The sequence below is a fragment of the Acartia tonsa genome, chromosome 4, assembly GCF_053477335.1.
Source record: "Acartia tonsa isolate MP-2025a chromosome 4, ASM5347733v1, whole genome shotgun sequence".
Lineage (NCBI taxonomy): Eukaryota > Metazoa > Arthropoda > Copepoda > Calanoida > Acartiidae > Acartia > Acartia tonsa.
Genome location: NC_137263.1, coordinates 56,186,322 through 56,204,345, shown reverse-complemented (window position 1 = coordinate 56,204,345; position 18,024 = coordinate 56,186,322). Strand labels below are relative to the sequence as shown.

General features: G+C 31.2%; 3 protein-coding genes across 4 annotated transcripts in view; 2 read left to right on the top strand and 1 right to left on the bottom strand.

Annotated features, from left to right (window-relative positions):
• The window catches only part of Cdk5alpha (Cdk5 activator-like protein), a 67,021-nt gene extending 51,851 nt beyond the window's left edge, over nucleotides 1–15,170 (bottom strand). The window contains exons 1-4 of one of the 2 annotated variants that reach the window (XM_080159147.1): nucleotides 14,750–15,170; nucleotides 8,836–8,963; nucleotides 5,675–5,786; nucleotides 5,016–5,141 (exon numbers count right to left, since the gene is read on the bottom strand). In XM_080159147.1, coding sequence (XP_080015273.1) covers nucleotides 5,016–5,141; nucleotides 5,675–5,786; nucleotides 8,836–8,864 — 267 coding nt within the window. In that variant the 5' untranslated portion in view covers nucleotides 8,865–8,963; nucleotides 14,750–15,170. Of the gene's footprint in view, nucleotides 1–5,015; nucleotides 5,142–5,674; nucleotides 5,787–8,641; nucleotides 8,683–8,835; nucleotides 8,964–14,749 lie in introns of those variants that run through there. The other variant, XM_080159148.1, reaches the window with a different exon arrangement.
• Nucleotides 1–18,024, top strand: part of MED18 (mediator complex subunit 18) — a 550,858-nt gene that overhangs the window by 87,030 nt on the left and 445,804 nt on the right. The window lies entirely within an intron of this gene.
• The window catches only part of LOC145317859 (uncharacterized), a 266,488-nt gene that overhangs the window by 87,018 nt on the left and 161,446 nt on the right, over nucleotides 1–18,024 (top strand). The gene's annotated exons all lie outside the window — the stretch shown is intronic.

Sequence of the window (18,024 nt, the reverse complement as noted above, 5' to 3'; positions counted from 1 at the left end):
GAATTTTGAAAGCTACATAACCGAACAATTTCTTAATTTAAGAGACACTTACATTAGTTCTATTTTACTTTTTGAGTCTTGAGATGGTTTTAAGCTATTTACTCGCCTCTCCCAATTCCTTTTAGATTTATTTTTTTTATTTTAAATATGCGTTAGATGATATTTTTACCAAATCGAAGTGACGCACTGACGTACATAAAGACTATAATTATAGAGTAGCTATACTGATATTAAACTGCAGAAAGCATCGGCTTAAATAAATATTTTTCTCGTATTCATTCGAATCCGGTGGATAGCATAGTATTATATCCAGCTTTCTACGAATATAAAAATGTACAATCATAAGATTAAAACCAGTTTTTTAGCCGGTGCCTTCGGCACCTCGGGGCTAAAAAAACTAGTTTTAATCTCATAATTGTACTTTCTATATCCGCGGAAAGCCGTTTATAATACGATGCGAGAAATAACTAATATCATATTTTGACTGTCATTGCCGTTGATATTCTCAAAGTAGTAAGGTATTTTGGCAGTAGCTTAAGCTTTCAATAACTGCTGAACCGATTGGGTTCTCTATTTTATGAACGCTTGACATAGGTGCCAGGATGTGTTTATGGTTTCGATTACATGGTCTCTAGGTGCTAGGAGGCACAGTCGCTAGGAATGATATAAAGACTAATTAATACACTTTGAACTAAGCAAAGCATTTGATTATAATGAGTCCTTAAATTTTTTAAGTAATAATCTTTTTTTGCCAGTAGCGAAGAATATCGCTATCCGCTGATTTGATATAGATCTCCTTTACAGTGAAGATTCTTATAGGTCAAAGGAAGGTTTATAACTATTTTTCAGAAGGGAACCACAACTTTTCAAAGAATTGGAATAGAACCAGCTGGATTAGAATCGGTTCTCCAACCAACTGAAAAATTTGTATAGTATTGTATTACCACGAATATAAATAAAATCATAAAAACATTACCAGTTTTTTTAGCCCCAATGGGTCGAATTTGATCTCATAATTTTTACATATACAATATAACTTTATCTCAAAAAATTTTACCTGTTTATTATAAAAAATATATAAACATTTTAACAAAAATCTATAAACTTTTATAGGATATTTCTGATTTTTTAACATTGTTTTGATAAAATTATCGAAGAATAACAATATATAATAACCATTGGGGAGGTTTAAGTTAGAACTAAAGAAAATAGATAAAATTGTTATGAGAAAGGACAACAGTGCAAACCAAAATAAAAACAAAAATAAACGGCATTATTCTTTTTGGTTTGTTTGTACCATCCAATTTTCCTCCCCCTTTGGCACAATATATTCAGTGATCTTAAGGGATAAGACAATGAACGATAAAAGGATGCACATCCCCAATTATGATATACAAAATTACCCCTTCTGTAGATTTATGTTTTTGCTAGTTTATCAATCAATCATGATTAAATAAAAGTACCCAAAGTTTTTCAAGTTAACAAATGAGAGAATAATTGTTGAATGTGTAATTCAATTTACCGTCCATTGTCTTATCCCTCAAATTCAAACCTGTTAATCAATAAGTTGCCAAAAAAAGCACAAATATCTGGTAGGAAGTCCCCAAATTTTTTTTTAAAATAACGTTTATAATCGTTGGCTTACTAACTTTGGAGACTTTTTATAGAATTTTAATTGGTTCATTCATTTTGTTCATTGTCCAAACATTTCAACAACTAATTGTAATCTACAGTAAGAGTAATTTTATGAATAATCATTGTGAATGTACATCAATTTATCGGCCATTGTCTTAACCCTTTAGATCCCTGCTTATTAAAGAAAACTTTGCATAAACATAAATTATCCAGGGGAGGGGGGGGGGGGCGGATTATTAGGGGCTACTTATTACATTTATAGGATGCTGCCAAAAAAATGTACGGCGGCCTCTTTTATGCGCAGTATTGGTTAGGATCTACAAATAACATTCAACAGGCAGAATAATAAACAAGAATCATTATATCAAAGAATACGCAGCAAAAAAAGCTTTCAAAGGCATAAAGTAGTTCTATAAACCTTCGTAATATAAGATTTTAGTATTTTAGGTAATTATTGTGTAAAAATAGTAATAAATTTTAAAATTTTTATTTAAATAACATTTAACAGGCAAAATAATAATAAACAAGAATCATTTTATCAAAGAATACGCAGCAAAAAAAGCTTTCAAAAGCAAAAATTAGTTCTCAAAAACCTTCATAACATAAGATTTTAGTATTTTAAATAGATAAATTGTGTAAAAATAGCAATAAATAAATTTTTAAAATTTATTTAAATAACATTCAACAGGCAGAATAGAATAATAAACAATAACCATTTTGTAATTTTAAAAAACAGAGCAATAATAGGCTGAATAACCAATATGTTTTAAAAGCAAAGCTTTTCTATAATTAGGGTCAATCCGTAAGTCCGACCTTAACAAATAAACCATATAGTTAATTTGGACGGGTTAGAGTTGTTCTATCGATTTCAAACCCAGCATAATGATTTCTTTAACAGTTTGGATTTAGAAAACGTAGTAAATTTATAATCGTTACCATAAAGTCCATTTATTAATATTCGTTCGACTCGCTTTCCAATTTTAGTGCTTTGCTTTTATGGATTTTGTCATTCTTATTTCTTAATAATATATTAATATGATACTTAAAATCAATGTAAGACACAGATTTAAAGGTGAGCATTAATAAAATATTCATTACTAGCCTCTAGTGGCATTTAAATGTTTTGTTTTATTTTAAATATCTAATTTGAGAAATAATTTGTCTATGTTATCAGCTGTTAAATTCATGTCTCTACGCAGCACCACTAATCTAGCGACACTATGCGGCGGAAATATTTAATTTTTTTTCGATTTTATTGTGATTTCTCTTGGGAGGGTTGTGGTACCCTCCTCCAAAATAGTTATAAACCTTCCCGGGACCTATGAGAAGCTACCCTGTTAAGGAGAACCCGAACGGTTTAGCGGATAGCGAGATCCTTCGCTACAAACAAACAGACAGACAGACAAACAAACAGACAGACATCGTTCTACTTTGTATTATAGATATGATTTATTTAGACTAATCATTTTACTTATTTATTTATTTTACTTTTAAAATTCAAATAATACTTAAATTATAAGGGGGGGGAGGGTGGGTGAGATTTGTAGTACAAACACCTCAACTCAAGCCAAGCTCCGTAGGGGCCTCACCACTAGCTTTTTAATAGTTATCTATCGCATCTTATCACAAACAGCTTTCCGCGGATATTTAAATTACTCAAAATTTGTTTTAAAAATCTTGGGAAATTGTCTGTAATACGATGCTATTCATGATGTTTTAGTATTGCTGAGAACCGGTTCTAATCCACATAATTATAATCGGTTTCGAAGCCATACTGGAAAGGGGATTTTCGTGAATTTATATATTACATAGTGTACTTTAATATCTAAATTATTTTATTTATATCCCAAAATAATGTATTTCGTTTTTAATTTCAAACAATATTATTAAGATTAGGGGGGGGGGGTGAGGGGTAGATTTTTACCCCCACCCCATAGGAGCTTTACCACTATTTTAAAATACATTATTTTTATATAAAAAAAGAGTACTTTTAATATTGCAAAATTTTTAAATATTGATGATTGCATTTCTTGACATTTTAAACAATCAATGTCTACAAATGAAGAAAAGTACGTGGTAAAAAATTATGACAAATTTTTTATATTTTTGGTAGCGTTGCTACTCTATAACTAGGGTTAAGGAACGTCAACAATGCTTAAATCATTTTTGTTAATTGGCAGATTTTGAATTCTTTAATATCAATGGATGTAGAATATACGTGGATATCTTAATACGGGAAAAATTGTTGTCAATCTAGGTTGCTAACATGGACCTCGTTCATTGGTCACTTCGTTCATCCAGTAGGAGGTGAGGGGATATTGTAAAGGGGGTGGATGGGGGGTATCGTAATTTTAGCCAGCTGCGAGAATAACTTTATTAGAGTCCAAGCAATAATATATCGATTCTTATATTAACAAGGGTTAAGGAACGGAACGTTTAATATTGTGTTAGAAAAAAATCATCTTTGTTTTGAAATCTAAAGACACAATTTTTAAAATCATAACCAACTAAGTGTCACAGCGATTTTTAAAAGCGAAGCTTTTCTATGATTAGGGTCGGTCCGTCCGTACGTCCGTCCGGAACGGATAGCTTTTTTCGTTAATTTAGGCATGTTAGAATTGTCCTGTCGATTTTAAATTTTGCATGGTGATCCTTTTAGTATTTAGGTACGATTTAGAAAGCGTAGCAACTCTATAATCATTACTAAAATTTCCGTACGTCCATTTTAAACATGTTGATTTTTTTACTTTTTTAACAACTAATTTTTATGTGATCTAATCATCCGATTGATCTAATTTTTGGTATAGTGATTCCCGGGACAACAAAGTATAATGTCATAAGCGAAGCAACTCTATAATCAAGTCCTAAATATGTAAGTATGTCCATAAACATTATCCTGTATAAAGCAGTTTTTCAACAAATTTACTTACAATTTTGCTTCGACTCTTATACATTTATATTCTGATTACTCAGTTCTGACACTATATATGTGTTCATGTCCGTTTGTCCTACCGTTTCAGTGCTTCGCTTTTATGGATGTTGTCATCCTTGTTTTTAAACATCTGTAAAAAATGCCGTTAGTTGAGCTATTTAAGGATAAAAATGTCTTTTCCGATATGGCTTCGAAACCGATTAATATTCGCTGGATTAGAACCGGTTCTAACCCATACTAATCATGTACAAAGACAATTTTCAACAATTATTAAAATGAAAAATCATGAAAGTTTCCAGTTTTGTTAGCCCGGTTTTTTTGTTAGCTCTTGAATCGAAGGGTAACAAAACTGGTTTTACATTTTTTTCTTCTTTTATTATTCGTAGAACATTGTCTGTAATTTGATACTATTTAAGGCAGGTATCGCCATCAAATATCAAAATCTCACCTTATTCTTGGTGGAATGTGTTTGTTCAACACTTTTCTTTTTGTTGTTGTTAAATTTCTTCCAGCTCAGCGCGTTTATAAACATTGAGTGCTTCTTTAAATTCTTCTCCAGGGCGTTCTTGTCAATCTGGGATAGATAGATAGATAGATAGATAGATAGATAGATAGATAGATAGATAGATAGATAGATAGATAGATAGATAGATAGATAGATAGATAGATAGATAGATAGATAGATAGATATATAGATAGTTAGATAGATAGATAGTTAGATAGATAGATAGTTAGATAGATAGATAGATAGATAGATAGATAGATAGTTAGATAGATAGATAGATATATAGATAGTTAGATAGATAGATAGTTAGATAGATAGATAGATAGATAGATAGATAGATAGATAGATAGTTAGATAGATAGATAGATAAATAGATAGATAGATAGATAGATAGATAGATAGATAGATAGATAGTTAGATAGATAGATAGATATATAGATAGTTAGATAGATAGATAGTTAGATAGATAGATAGATAGATAGATAGATAGATAGTTAGATAGATAGATAGATATATAGATAGTTAGATAGATAGATAGTTAGATAGATAGATAGATAGATAGATAGATAGATAGATAGATAGATAGATAGATAGATACTGACCAGTATATTAGCATTCTCGTTGTTGATAAGTATCTCCTTGTTCTTCAGATTGTTAAGTGTGTCGTAGTTGATTGCGTTGGTGTAGTCTAGCGCGTACGGGGGTGTCTTCTCCCTAAAAATATGAGAACAAAATTCAAATTATAGGATATTAAAAATGCGGACCTTTTTAGAGCCTTCAATAACATTGTTTTCCCATTACAATGGATATAGAATATATACGTGGATATATTGACAAGGGAAAATTTGTCGTCAATTTAAGTTGCTTCATTGCTATATGGATACATTTATTGGTCAGTTCGTTCATTCAGTAGAGGGAAGGGGATGGGGTAAAGAAGGTAGATGGGGGATAAGAGTAAAACACATGAGGGGGAAGGGGTTAAATAGCTGTATATCCCTATTTCAATTACCTTTAGCCGACTCTCAATTGGGTCTTTAAAAATCAACCAATGGTGTCGGGAGTACCAACACAGCCAAGTAGCAGGAAAAATTTGCTAACAGAAGAAAAAGGGGGGAGGTAGTTACCTGTATATACATCTTGGGGTATCTTTATTTTAGTCAGCTGCGAGTATCACTTTATTAGAGTACATGAAAATTTGGTGTAAATCCAAGTAATAATGTATCCATTTAATCATAATAGGACCTTATATCCTTATACTAAAGTAACAGGATGTTTGTATGTGTGTCTGTGTGTGTATCTGTGTGTGTATCTGTGTGTCTGTACCGATAGATCTCGCTAACCGCTGAACCGATCGGGTTCTCCGTAACAGGGTAGCTTCTCATAGGTCCCGGAAAGGATTATAACTATTTTGGGGGAGGGTACAACCACCCTCCCAAGAGAAATCACAATAAAATCAAAAATATTAAATATTTCCGCCGCATAGTGTCGCTAGCATAGTCGCGCTACGTAGTCGCGCTGCGTAGACGCATGAATTTAACAATTGATAACATAGACAAGTTATTTCTCAAATTAGATATTTAAAATAAAAAAAAAACATTTAAAGGCCACTAGAGGCCTCTAGGGGCGTAGCCGCTAGTAATTGATATTTCATCAAAGTTTAATTATTAGTGACGATATTTCTTATATTTTCTATTTTTCTCAGGGAATAAGGGATAGGATAATAGTTATTCATAGCACCGTATTATAGACAGCTTTCTGCGGATATTAAAATGAAAAATTTTAAAACAAGTTTTGTTAACCCCGAGGGTACTAAGGTCCTGAATAACAAAACTGGTATTATTTTTATGATATTTATTTTGTTATTCATGGAAAATTGTCTATGATTCTTTGCTATACATAATTTTTTAGTATGGTTAAGAACCGATTCTAATCCAGCGGATATTAATCGGTTTCGAAGCCATACCAAAATGAACAATTATTCAATCTTTCCTCCAATACAATATATAATTTTTAATAGGGGCGATTTCTCTGGGGAGAGTAGTGGTACCCTCCCCCGAAATAGCTATAAACCTTTCCCGGACCTATAAGAAGCTTCGCTGTAAAGGGGTACCATTTTGGTCCAGCTGTTAGCGAGATCCTTTAGTACAAACAGACATACAGACAGACAACATGTTACTTTTATATATGGATTGTCCTTTTCACCCTGAAATTTTTGAAACAACAAGTTAAAACAATTTCGTGCTATTTTCATCTAATTTTGTACAATTTTTCAGATGTTTCAAGGATTGGAAATGTATTCAAAAATATTGATCAGGTATGTATAAAATATACCATTTAAATATTTGGTGCTAGTGCAGTTCACGGTAAAATGTCCCTGGTAACGGTTAAATATGAAATGAAAAGGCTGCTAACTGCCAAATGGCTGAACGTACATGCCATGCCCGCACTAAAGAAGGTCTACAAATAATCTGGAATAACCAAGATCCAATGCAGAACATGGAGACTAAACTGAAGAAAATACGCGAAAAAAAGTCTTTTATGTGAACTGGGAAATAACTGTTCATAATGGAATAATGACTATTTCAGATAATTTGTAGACCTTCTTTTGAATTTTGTGCGACTATAATTCAGGGAATTTCTTAATAGTTTTTATGAATACTTATTCTAAATTCTGTTAGGATGTATACTAAATAATTCAGTGAATATCCTGCACAAACTTTATAATACTGTTTAAAGGGTGTACAACAAAATTAATTCCAATTGATAAAACTTACTTCTTCTGTTAGAAGTTAATCAAAACTTGACTACAATTTCCAAAGATACACAATACACATTCTTATAAACCAGGTTTTCACAAAAAACAATAAATCAGTTGATAATTCTAACCGATTTTACTTTTTTATGAAGATAAATTTACGAATTAATAGAAAATCATAAGAGCCTTGTAACAATGAATTTAACTAATGAAACAAAACAGTATTTGCCTGAAGGTTGTCACAGAATACTTTTTCTGGTTTAAAACTCCTCATTTTTAAAATTGATTCCTCTCTATAGAAAGTTCTAAAGGGAAATATAAAACATTCGATGTTTCGAATTATTATGGAATACATTTAAATAGACTTTTCCCAAAAATTATAAGTCTCCGTTAATAAGAATAAGTATTTATCTAAAGGATTGTTGTAATATAATTGTTGTTTTTCACCTTAGCAGAGCATTCAAATTTTTGAAAATCTGATTGGAATCTCACTAAATTTTAGAACACCCTGTCTGTATTTGTAAACTTTCCATACATGCAAAGTTTATTTATGACTAAAACAGAAATAGTATGGAAAAATTAAGCATATAATAAATTTAAAATTAATTTCTCCTACATCCATACAGGTAAAAAACAACAATAAAAATACATAGGTATATTTTTTATTTTTTAAATTACATGTTTTTTAATAAAATTCTAAAATAAATTTCTTGGTGGCCTTTATTAGTACAAAGTGTATTTTATTAGTACAATTGTTCTCTACTATTACCTTGGAAAGAAGCTTTATAACTACAATAGTGTACTTTATAATTACCTTGGAGAGAAGCTAAGTACAGTACCCATGGCTGTTCTGCTAAGATGTACCCTTGTACTTGTGTACTTTATTAGTACATAGTGTACTTTATCATTACCTTGGAGAGAAACTAAGTAAAGTTCCCATGGCTGTGCTGCTAAGATGTACCCTTGTACTTGTGTACTTTATTAGTACATAGTGTACTTTATTATTACCTTGGAGAGAAGCTAAGTACAGTTCCCATGGCTGTGCTGCTAAGATGCTCCTTGTCCTTGCTCCTATCCCTTGTGTCCTCTCCTCCAGAGAGGGTTGGCCGCAGTGAACTTAATAGCGGCCGTAAAACCTGAAACATAAAAGACACAATTAGTTTAGATATCATTTTAGAAACAAGATAAAATAAGCTTTCTAATGCTGTCATTAAATTTTTTTTACAATATTAGAATATTAGCAGTCAAAAAAGCTAAAACATAAAATGTACAATCAAATAAGCTCTATAAAAATCTTAAGTATACAAATATAATTAGTCTAAGTATCAATTTTTATACAAGATAAAAAATAATATAGCAAAATACAGCGGCTGTAAAAGTTGAAACAAAAATGATACAATTAGTCTAGGTATCACTTTGGAAAAAAGATAAATACGCTTCATAATACAATCATTAAAAGTCTAAAAATAGAACAAATTATAGCAGTTGTAAAACCAGAAACATAAAAGATACAATTAATTTAGATATCATTCTAAAAACAAGATAAATTAAGCTTTGTAATGATTCATACATAAGATAAACTAAAAGGAAGTAGGGGACATTGGACTGAAAATCAAACAACTAAATTTAAAATTAATAAATAATTTCTCTCATTTGTTAGTTTAAAAACTTTGGGTTGTTTAGGCAAATCTTTATTGGTTGTTTCTCCTATATTATCCGAGCAACTTTTCTAAATTATCTTACACAGCCTAAAGGGGAAAAAGAACATAAAATTGATATTTATTGGCGGGAAGTTGCAACCTATATATTTTTTAAAAGATATTGTCTCTTAAATCAAGTTGTAATGTAACCAGTTGACGTTTTTATATTCTTTTCCAGATGTTGCATTAAACCCACAAAAAAATCTGGGTTTTTTTATATGGTAATTATACTAAAACCACCTTTTCTAACAATAATTTTTTTTTAAAGCAATTTTTTAACAGTAAGTAAAACTTTTAATTTCAATGCCTGTTGTTAATGAAAAATTATATTCGACTTAGAACTTTTTATGGTAGGTGTTGACTGTTGCTATTATTTTGACGGACATAATTTATACACTTTAGCCAAAACACTCACTTTTTTTCGCTATAACCCAGAAAATTTTAGTTTATAGCTTGCAGGAAAATAAGGTTTTTACATTGTGCAAAACAAGAACAATATTTCCAGTATGGCTTCAAAACCGATTAACATCCACTGGATTAGAACCGGTTCTCAGCCATACTGAAAAATCATGTTTAGCATCGCATTCAAACATTTTTCCAAGAATATTAAAACAAAAATCATCAAATTTGTAGCAGTATTGTTAGCCCTCGTCTTCGGTCCCTCGGGGCTTACAAAACCAGTTTTGATCGTACAAATTCAAACATTTTTCAAGAATATTAAAACAAAAATCATCAAATTAATAGCAGTTTTGTTAGCCCGCATCTTCGGCCCCTCGGGGCTAACAAAACTAGTTTTGATCGTATAATTTTTTCATTTTAATATCCGCGGTAACCTGTCTATATTACGATGAGATGATATATCTTATTTTTTTCATTGGAGCTTAGCTCCTTTATAAGGATATGGCCTTACTTCTGTTTGGTGCGCAGTCAGAGAAAATTGGTAAATTTGACCACATCTGCTTTTAAATTATATTTTAAACTATTGTTACATATTAATTGAATGGAACTTTTAAAGATATAATTAATACATTGACAATACTGCATAATTTTTTTGGCATACAAAATTATACATCGCTAAAAATAATAGATTTCTTATTATACTACAAGTTTTTAAAATCTAAATAAATATATTTTAAGTAAATTAAGGTAGCTAAATATATGCAGGACATCCTTAGCCCTTATTTAACGTTGCTTAATTTAACATCAGCATTCAAAATTCTTAAATAAATAAAATTGCGGTCTAATTTCAATTTAAGTAAAACATGTTATTTCATAATATACTGCAACCAAATAAAGCAAAAATTTAGAAATACTTGAAGCATAATAATTTTGAGCAAGGTTAATTTGCTAATAAACAAGGGAATTTTAATATTTTTTGGCACAGTGGTTCATTTTTATAATATATGTACAAAATTGATATAGTTAAATGTCTCTTTGTGTGTTCATTAATATCTTTGTAGTAACTAATGTTTAGTAAATTTTTTTTGTTACTTGCAGGTTTTAGACTGTTAACAAAAGATAGAGGTAGAAAGCTATAAAAACCTTGATTTTCAACTTGAACAAATGTGCTTTGTTTTTGTTCATTTTTAGGTCGATGTATATTGCAGGAAGGAAGGGGTAATCTATTTATTACACAAGTCTCCATAGTTTTATAATATCGTTTTCCTAATCGTTGGCTTAGCAACTTTAGAGACTTTTATTGAAATTTTAATAAAGGCTAATTAATTTGAGTGTCCAAACGTTTCAACCTCTAATAGTAATCATCGGAAGTTTTGATTTTCCGCTTTAATAAATGCAAATTATTTTTGTCCAATTTTATGTCTATGTATATTGCAACATAATTCAGGAAAGAGGGGGACAATATTCTGTTTATTACACTAGTCCCCAAAGTTTTATAATAACGTTTTCCTAATCATTGGTTTAGAAACTTTGCGGACTTTTATTAAAATTTGAATGGTTGGTTCTTTAAGTTAAGTTTCGAAACGTTTAAACCACTGATTGTAATCTACAGAAGGGGTGATTTTGTGTATCATCATTGGAGATACACATCTTAATAATATTATCATGTATTTAATAAATTCTATAAATCCTGCGTCTTTTTTAATTTTGCCACTTACATATTTAATTTTTTTAATTCTATGATATTTTTTAATCAATTATGTCTATGTTTCTGTCAACTTTGAAGTTTAGTGAAGAAATTCCTTTGAATTCAAGGCAAACAGTTTTCAAACTTATTCAAAACAACATAGTAAGATATAAAATTAGCAAAAAAGTATCTACTTTATTTTGGAGAACTATTTTGCCTCGTTTTTTTAAGACCGAACGTTATAAATAAGTAAATTATTACTTTATTACAAAGATTATAAAATTGAGACTCTGGGACCAATGTGAAGCTTCCTTAAACTGGAGAACTAAATCGGTTCAGTAGTCAGTAATAATGGCAATCATAAGTACCAGACAAAAACCTTTCTTTCTTTATATCATAGGACAATAATGATAAAGTATCTATAATACAAAGTAGAACGATGTTTGTTTGTCTGTCTGTCTGTAGCGAAGGATCTCGCTAATTGCTGAAGCGATCGGGTTCTCCTTTACAGGGTAGCTTTTCATAGGTCCCAGGAAGGTTTTTAACTATTTACTTGGGGAGTGGGACACCCCTAACCCCCCCAAAAAATGAAAAATACCCCCTCCTCCCCCCAATTTTTTTTTAATTTTCTTTAAAATCTGAAACACTAAAATTAGTTTGATAAAACCTCTTGGGGCACAGCCCCGAGAGGCTAGGGGCGAAGCCGCTAGTATAATATACAGAGTCTTTAGTTTGATTATAATTTTAAGAACAACCATTTAGTTCCACGGGATCTCCCCAATAATATCTCTCTCTTTGTTTACTGTTTAATTTAATTAGTGTACTTTTGATTTTAGCAAAACATTTGATTTTTCAATTTTATTCTTAAACATTGAATGAATATGTTTTAAATTAGATTTTTTTTTATCAAAGAAAAATAAAATAAAAATTTTAATTTCTGAAAATATCTTGATAAATGTAAAATAGGTCCTTTTAAAATGATATGCTAGACGTTTGGACACTCAACTTAAAGACTTTAACCAATCAAAATCTAATAAAAAGTACCAAAAGTTGTTAAGAAAACGATGGTAAAAATTTGGGGACTAGTGTAATAAACAGCCTATTGTCCCCTTATTTGCTGTATGCTATCCCTTTCTTATAAAATGTCCTTGTATATGATGGTCTCTATTTCTTAAATCTTTCTTTGTAGATAAGAACATGCGAGATAATTAAATATGTAAATAGAGTGAATCATGCAATCATTATGTGTTTTTTCCAGAGGTGGATTCTTAAAAAAAAGGTTGCCCCACTAATTGCTAAGTGGGGCAAAATTGTTTTCGTGATAAATCCACCAAAATCTACAAAAAATAAACAAAATCATAGAAGGGTTATAAACATAAGATTTTATTTAATTTTGGTGGATTTTTTATATGATTTTGGAGGATTTTTCACGAAAACAATTTTACCCCACTAAGCGATTACAGACATTCTGGAGATTGAAATTAATGATTTAAAAGTTTGGGCAAATCTATATTATATAGTACCAACAAATTAAGATTTAATTATGTAACCAAATTTTTTAAGGAATACGAGAGCGGTATAACAGTGTATTTAAATTAATTTTATCTTTTAAAGATGCTTAAAAGTGTTACCAAAAGTAAACAAAATAAAGAATGCCTATTACTCATATAATAATTATAATTATGGTTGTATTTCTTAATTTTACATATATATTATTTAGAAAATTCCAGTTTATTATTGATTTGTAAGTTTCTATTTTTGTTAATGACGTTTAATTTATTATGCTTTTAACAATGTGTAAATCAAGAAGAAAGACAGAGAAGAAGGGGATATTGAACTAGAAATAATAATGGCCCATAAAGTTTTATAACACGTTCTAGCATTAGCTGGCTTATATCTTAATTTGGTTCTCTAAACTAGCAGTGTTCAATTCCATAATTTCCAACAAATGGTTTTATTCTATAACAAGGATGACAAAATCCATAAAATCGAAGCACTAAAACGGTAGGACAAACGGACATTAACACTTGTATAGTGTCAGAACTGAATAATCATAATATAAATGTATAAGAGTCAAAGCAAAATTGTAAGTAAATTTGTTGAAAAACTGCTTGATTCAGGATAATGTTTATGGACATACTTCATTTTTAGGACTTGATTATAGAGTTGCTTCGCTTATTACATTATACTTTGTTGTCCCAGGAATCAATATACCAAAAATCAGATCAATCAGATGATTAGATCACATAAAAATTTGTTGTTTAAAAAGTAAAAAATCAACATGTTAAAAATGAACGTAGGGACATTTTGGTGATGATTATAGACTTGCTATGCTTTCTAAATCGTACCTAACTACTAAAGGAATCACCATGCAAAATTTGAAATCGATAGGACAATTCTAACATGCCTAAATTAAAGAAAAAAGCTATCCGTTACGGACGGACGGACGGACCGACCCTAATTACAGAAAAGCTTCGCTTTTAAAAAGAGTAATTTTCATAATCGGGAGTGTACATCAATTTATCGCCCATTGCCATTACTCTTAAAATCCATGTTAAACATGGGCAATGCTTAACATATTAATCTTCCACTTTCCTCCGCCCAATAAATATTTATTCTAGATTTAATATCTGGATAATTTCTATATTTTGCTTTGCCTTTATCATTTAGGAGAAAGAGGGTAGGTAGTCTAAATAGTCTAAAACCTGCCCTAGACTGAGGCTGACCCTTCCTTAAAAATCTTAAACGTTCAGGCCAGCAGTTTACAAGATCTTAGCGGGCCTACACGCACATACAACTTGATGCTTTATTTATTCTTTGAGTAGATTGAAGCTTATTTTATCCTGTTTCTATATTTTCTACTTGCGACTGTGTCCTTCAATTAATCCTTTAATGGCTTAAGCCTTAAGCCTTCAAGCTTTCTGGGTTAACCTATCCTAATAAATATGTAGACATAAAAATTATGCAAATTAATAATGGCTTCGAAACCAATTAAAATTTGCTGGATTAGAACCAGTTTTGTTAGTAAGTGCCTGCGACCCTATGGTGCTAACAAAACTGGTTTTGATCTTATTATTTTTTATTTTAATATCCGCGGAAAGCTGTCTATAACAAGATGAGGTTATAATAACTATACCTGCCAAATCAGTTTGCTTGTGGTTGAAACCGTCCCAACAACAAATATCTAAAAGCTCATAACAAACACTCACAAAAAAGCCTCTTAAACAGACTTTTTAAAAGTTTTTTTAATACTATTATGTAATATAGTATTAATGCGACAAATCACTTAAAAATTTCTTTCTGTTGTAGTCAATATATAGCTAAAGTATATAATGAAGAAGAAAGATAATTTTTGTAGATTTTCACTTGATTAAATTAATTAGAATTTGCAGTTTTTTTCAGTACATTTGCAGATATTATTTAGTATGTTTGTATGTAATTAATTATAATTATATGAATGGTGCATGTAATGTAAATACACACACACGCACACACCCACACACAGGGTCTGTTGAATGGCTGTTATGTACAATGGTACCAGAGTTCAGCCTCTGACTGCTGATGGCACACAATTTCCCCCTTGATGTTACCCCCGTCCCCGTAACCTCCTTCACCCCATGCCACTTCACAACCTCTTTCTCTCCCCATAATTGACAGTGTCATCCCCCAATGCCAGCACCTCACTTGTCATTGGTTGGGCCCATGACCAATCTCTGCTCTCATTGGCTGAAGGCAACCATGCGTGACACTCTATTGGTTGGTGACAATTCAAGCTGAGCTCTGATTGGTTGAATCTGGAACAGCCTCGAATGTCAGAATTTTGGAGGCCGTGGTGAGCATGGTTGGGGGAGGGGGGGGGGGCTGGAGGGATGGAACTTCTTGTAGGATGGTTTCTTCAGACAGTCACAACAGTTGGATTTTTAATTCACAGTGGAATTTTCACGGAGTTTTGCTAAATTAATATTTCTATCAATTTTAAGAATTACAGCTTTTTTCCTGGATCTTTAAATTGTATTGTCTTTCATAGAAAACAGAATAAACAAACGTTTCTTTAATAAAAATTTTATGTCATTTTTTAAAAATGTAATAAATTTTCAAAATTAATCTTTTAATTTTTTAATTTCAATAAATTAGGGATAATAATTTTTCAAAATTTTAACATCTGGTAACAAAAGCTTTTCAAAGGTCTAAAAATCGCCTTTTTGTTCAGAGGGGTTAAGTAAAAGAGAAGTGGGGAAGACAAAGAGTATCCAAGAGGGAAGTGGGAAAGAAAAGAGGGAATATAATAATAGAAAGGGCATGGAAGGGGGAAAGAAAAGGGGTAACTGAGTGAATACAGAATTGATCGATGCATTTTGAATGGAGGCTCTCACTGGCTCATACACTACCTTCATGCCAATTATTTTTAGTAGCTTCGCTACTCTACATACAGGTCTTGTCCATAGGTACGTCCGTCTGACAATGTGTAATTATTCCTAAAATTGCCAATTTCAAAACTTTTATTCGTGTTGAATTTAAAATTAAAGTTAATACCTATTATCATATCATAGTTTTCAAGTAAAATAAATAAAATAACATAAAAATAGAAAGAGAGAGAGAGAGAGAGAGAGAGAGAGAGAGAGAGAGAGAGAGAGAGAGAGAGAGAGAGAGAGAGAGAGAGAGAGAGAGAGAGAGAGAGAGAGAGAGAGAAGAGAATAAAAAATTAGAGAGAAAATAATGACAAAGAAAAAATAAGTTCAAAAACACTCCTGTCCTAAATACAAAGTATAACGATGTCTGTCTGAAGCTTAAGATCTCGGTTACCACTTTACCGAATAGGCATAAAGCTACTGGTTCTGCGTGTTGGTTTTCAATTTTTATATATTTTTATATTCAATAAAATTCTTCTTCTTTTAAATTTAAGCTACTCTATAATTCAATTTTTCTAATAATTTTTGTAGCCTTTTGTAGGAAGAACAACATATTGACGGTCAAAGTAAGCTGTATGTATAGTTCTATTGGATACTCTATGTATCTTGACAACTTAACAAGGATGACAACATCCATAAAAGCGAAGCACTGAAACAGTAGGACAAACGGACATTAACACTTGTATAGTGTCAGAACTGAATAATCATAATATAAATGTATAAGAGTCAAAGCAAAATTGTAAGTAAATTTGTTGAAAAACTGCTTGATTCAGGATAATGTTTATGGACATACTTATATTTTTAGGACTTGATTATAAAGTTGCTTCGCTTATTACATTATACTTTGTTGTCCCAGGAATCAATATACCAAAAATCAGATCAATCGGATGATTAGATCACAAAAAAATTTGTTGTTAAAAAAGTAAAAAAATCAACCTGTTTAAAATGGACGTACGGACATTTTGGTAATGATTATAGAGTTGCTTTGCTTTCTAAATCGTACCTATAACTACTACAGGAATCATCGTGCAAAGTTTGAAATCGATAGGACAATTCTAACATGCCTAAATTAATGAATAAAAGCTATCTATCTGGGACGGACGGACGTACGGACCGACGTACGGACGGACCGACCCTAATTATAAAAAAGCTTCGCTTTTAAAAAGCAACCGGGAAAGACTAACAAAAGGACAGAAAATTTAATTCAAGAGTAGCTTTGCTGCTAAAAGGTAATATAAGGTTTTTGCAGCAGGTGAAGGATTAACCCACATTCAGAGATTTAGGAATAGGCCAATAGGATATAATTTTGCAGGTGAAGGATTAACCCACATTCAGAGATTTAGGAATAGGCCAATAGGATATAATTTTGCAGGTGAAGGATTAACCCACATTCAGAGATTTAGGAATATGCCAATAGGAGATAATTTTGCAGGTGAAGGATTAACCCACATTCAGAGATATAGGAATATGCCAATAGGAGATAATTTTGCAGGTGAAGGATTAACCCACATTCAGAGATATAGGAATATGCCAATAGGAGATAATTTTGCAGGTGAAGGATTAACCCACATTCAGAGATTTAGGAATAGGCCAATAGGAGATAATTTTGCAGGTGAAGGATTAACCCACATTCAGAGATTTAGGAATATGCCAATAGGAGATAATTTTGCAGGTGAAGGATTAACCCACATTCAGAGATTTAGGAATAGGCCAATAGGATATAATTTTGCAGGTGAAGGATTAACCCACATTCAGAGATTTAGGAATATGCCAATAGGAGATAATTTTGCAGGTGAAGGATTAACCCACATTCAGAGATATAGGAATATGCCAATAGGAGATAATTTTGCAGGTGAAGGATTAACCCACATTCAGAGATATAGGAATATGCCAATAGGAGATAATTTTGCAGGTGAAGGATTAACCCACATTCAGAGATTTAGGAATAGGCCAATAGGAGATAATTTTGCAGGTGAAGGATTAACCCACATTCAGAGATTTA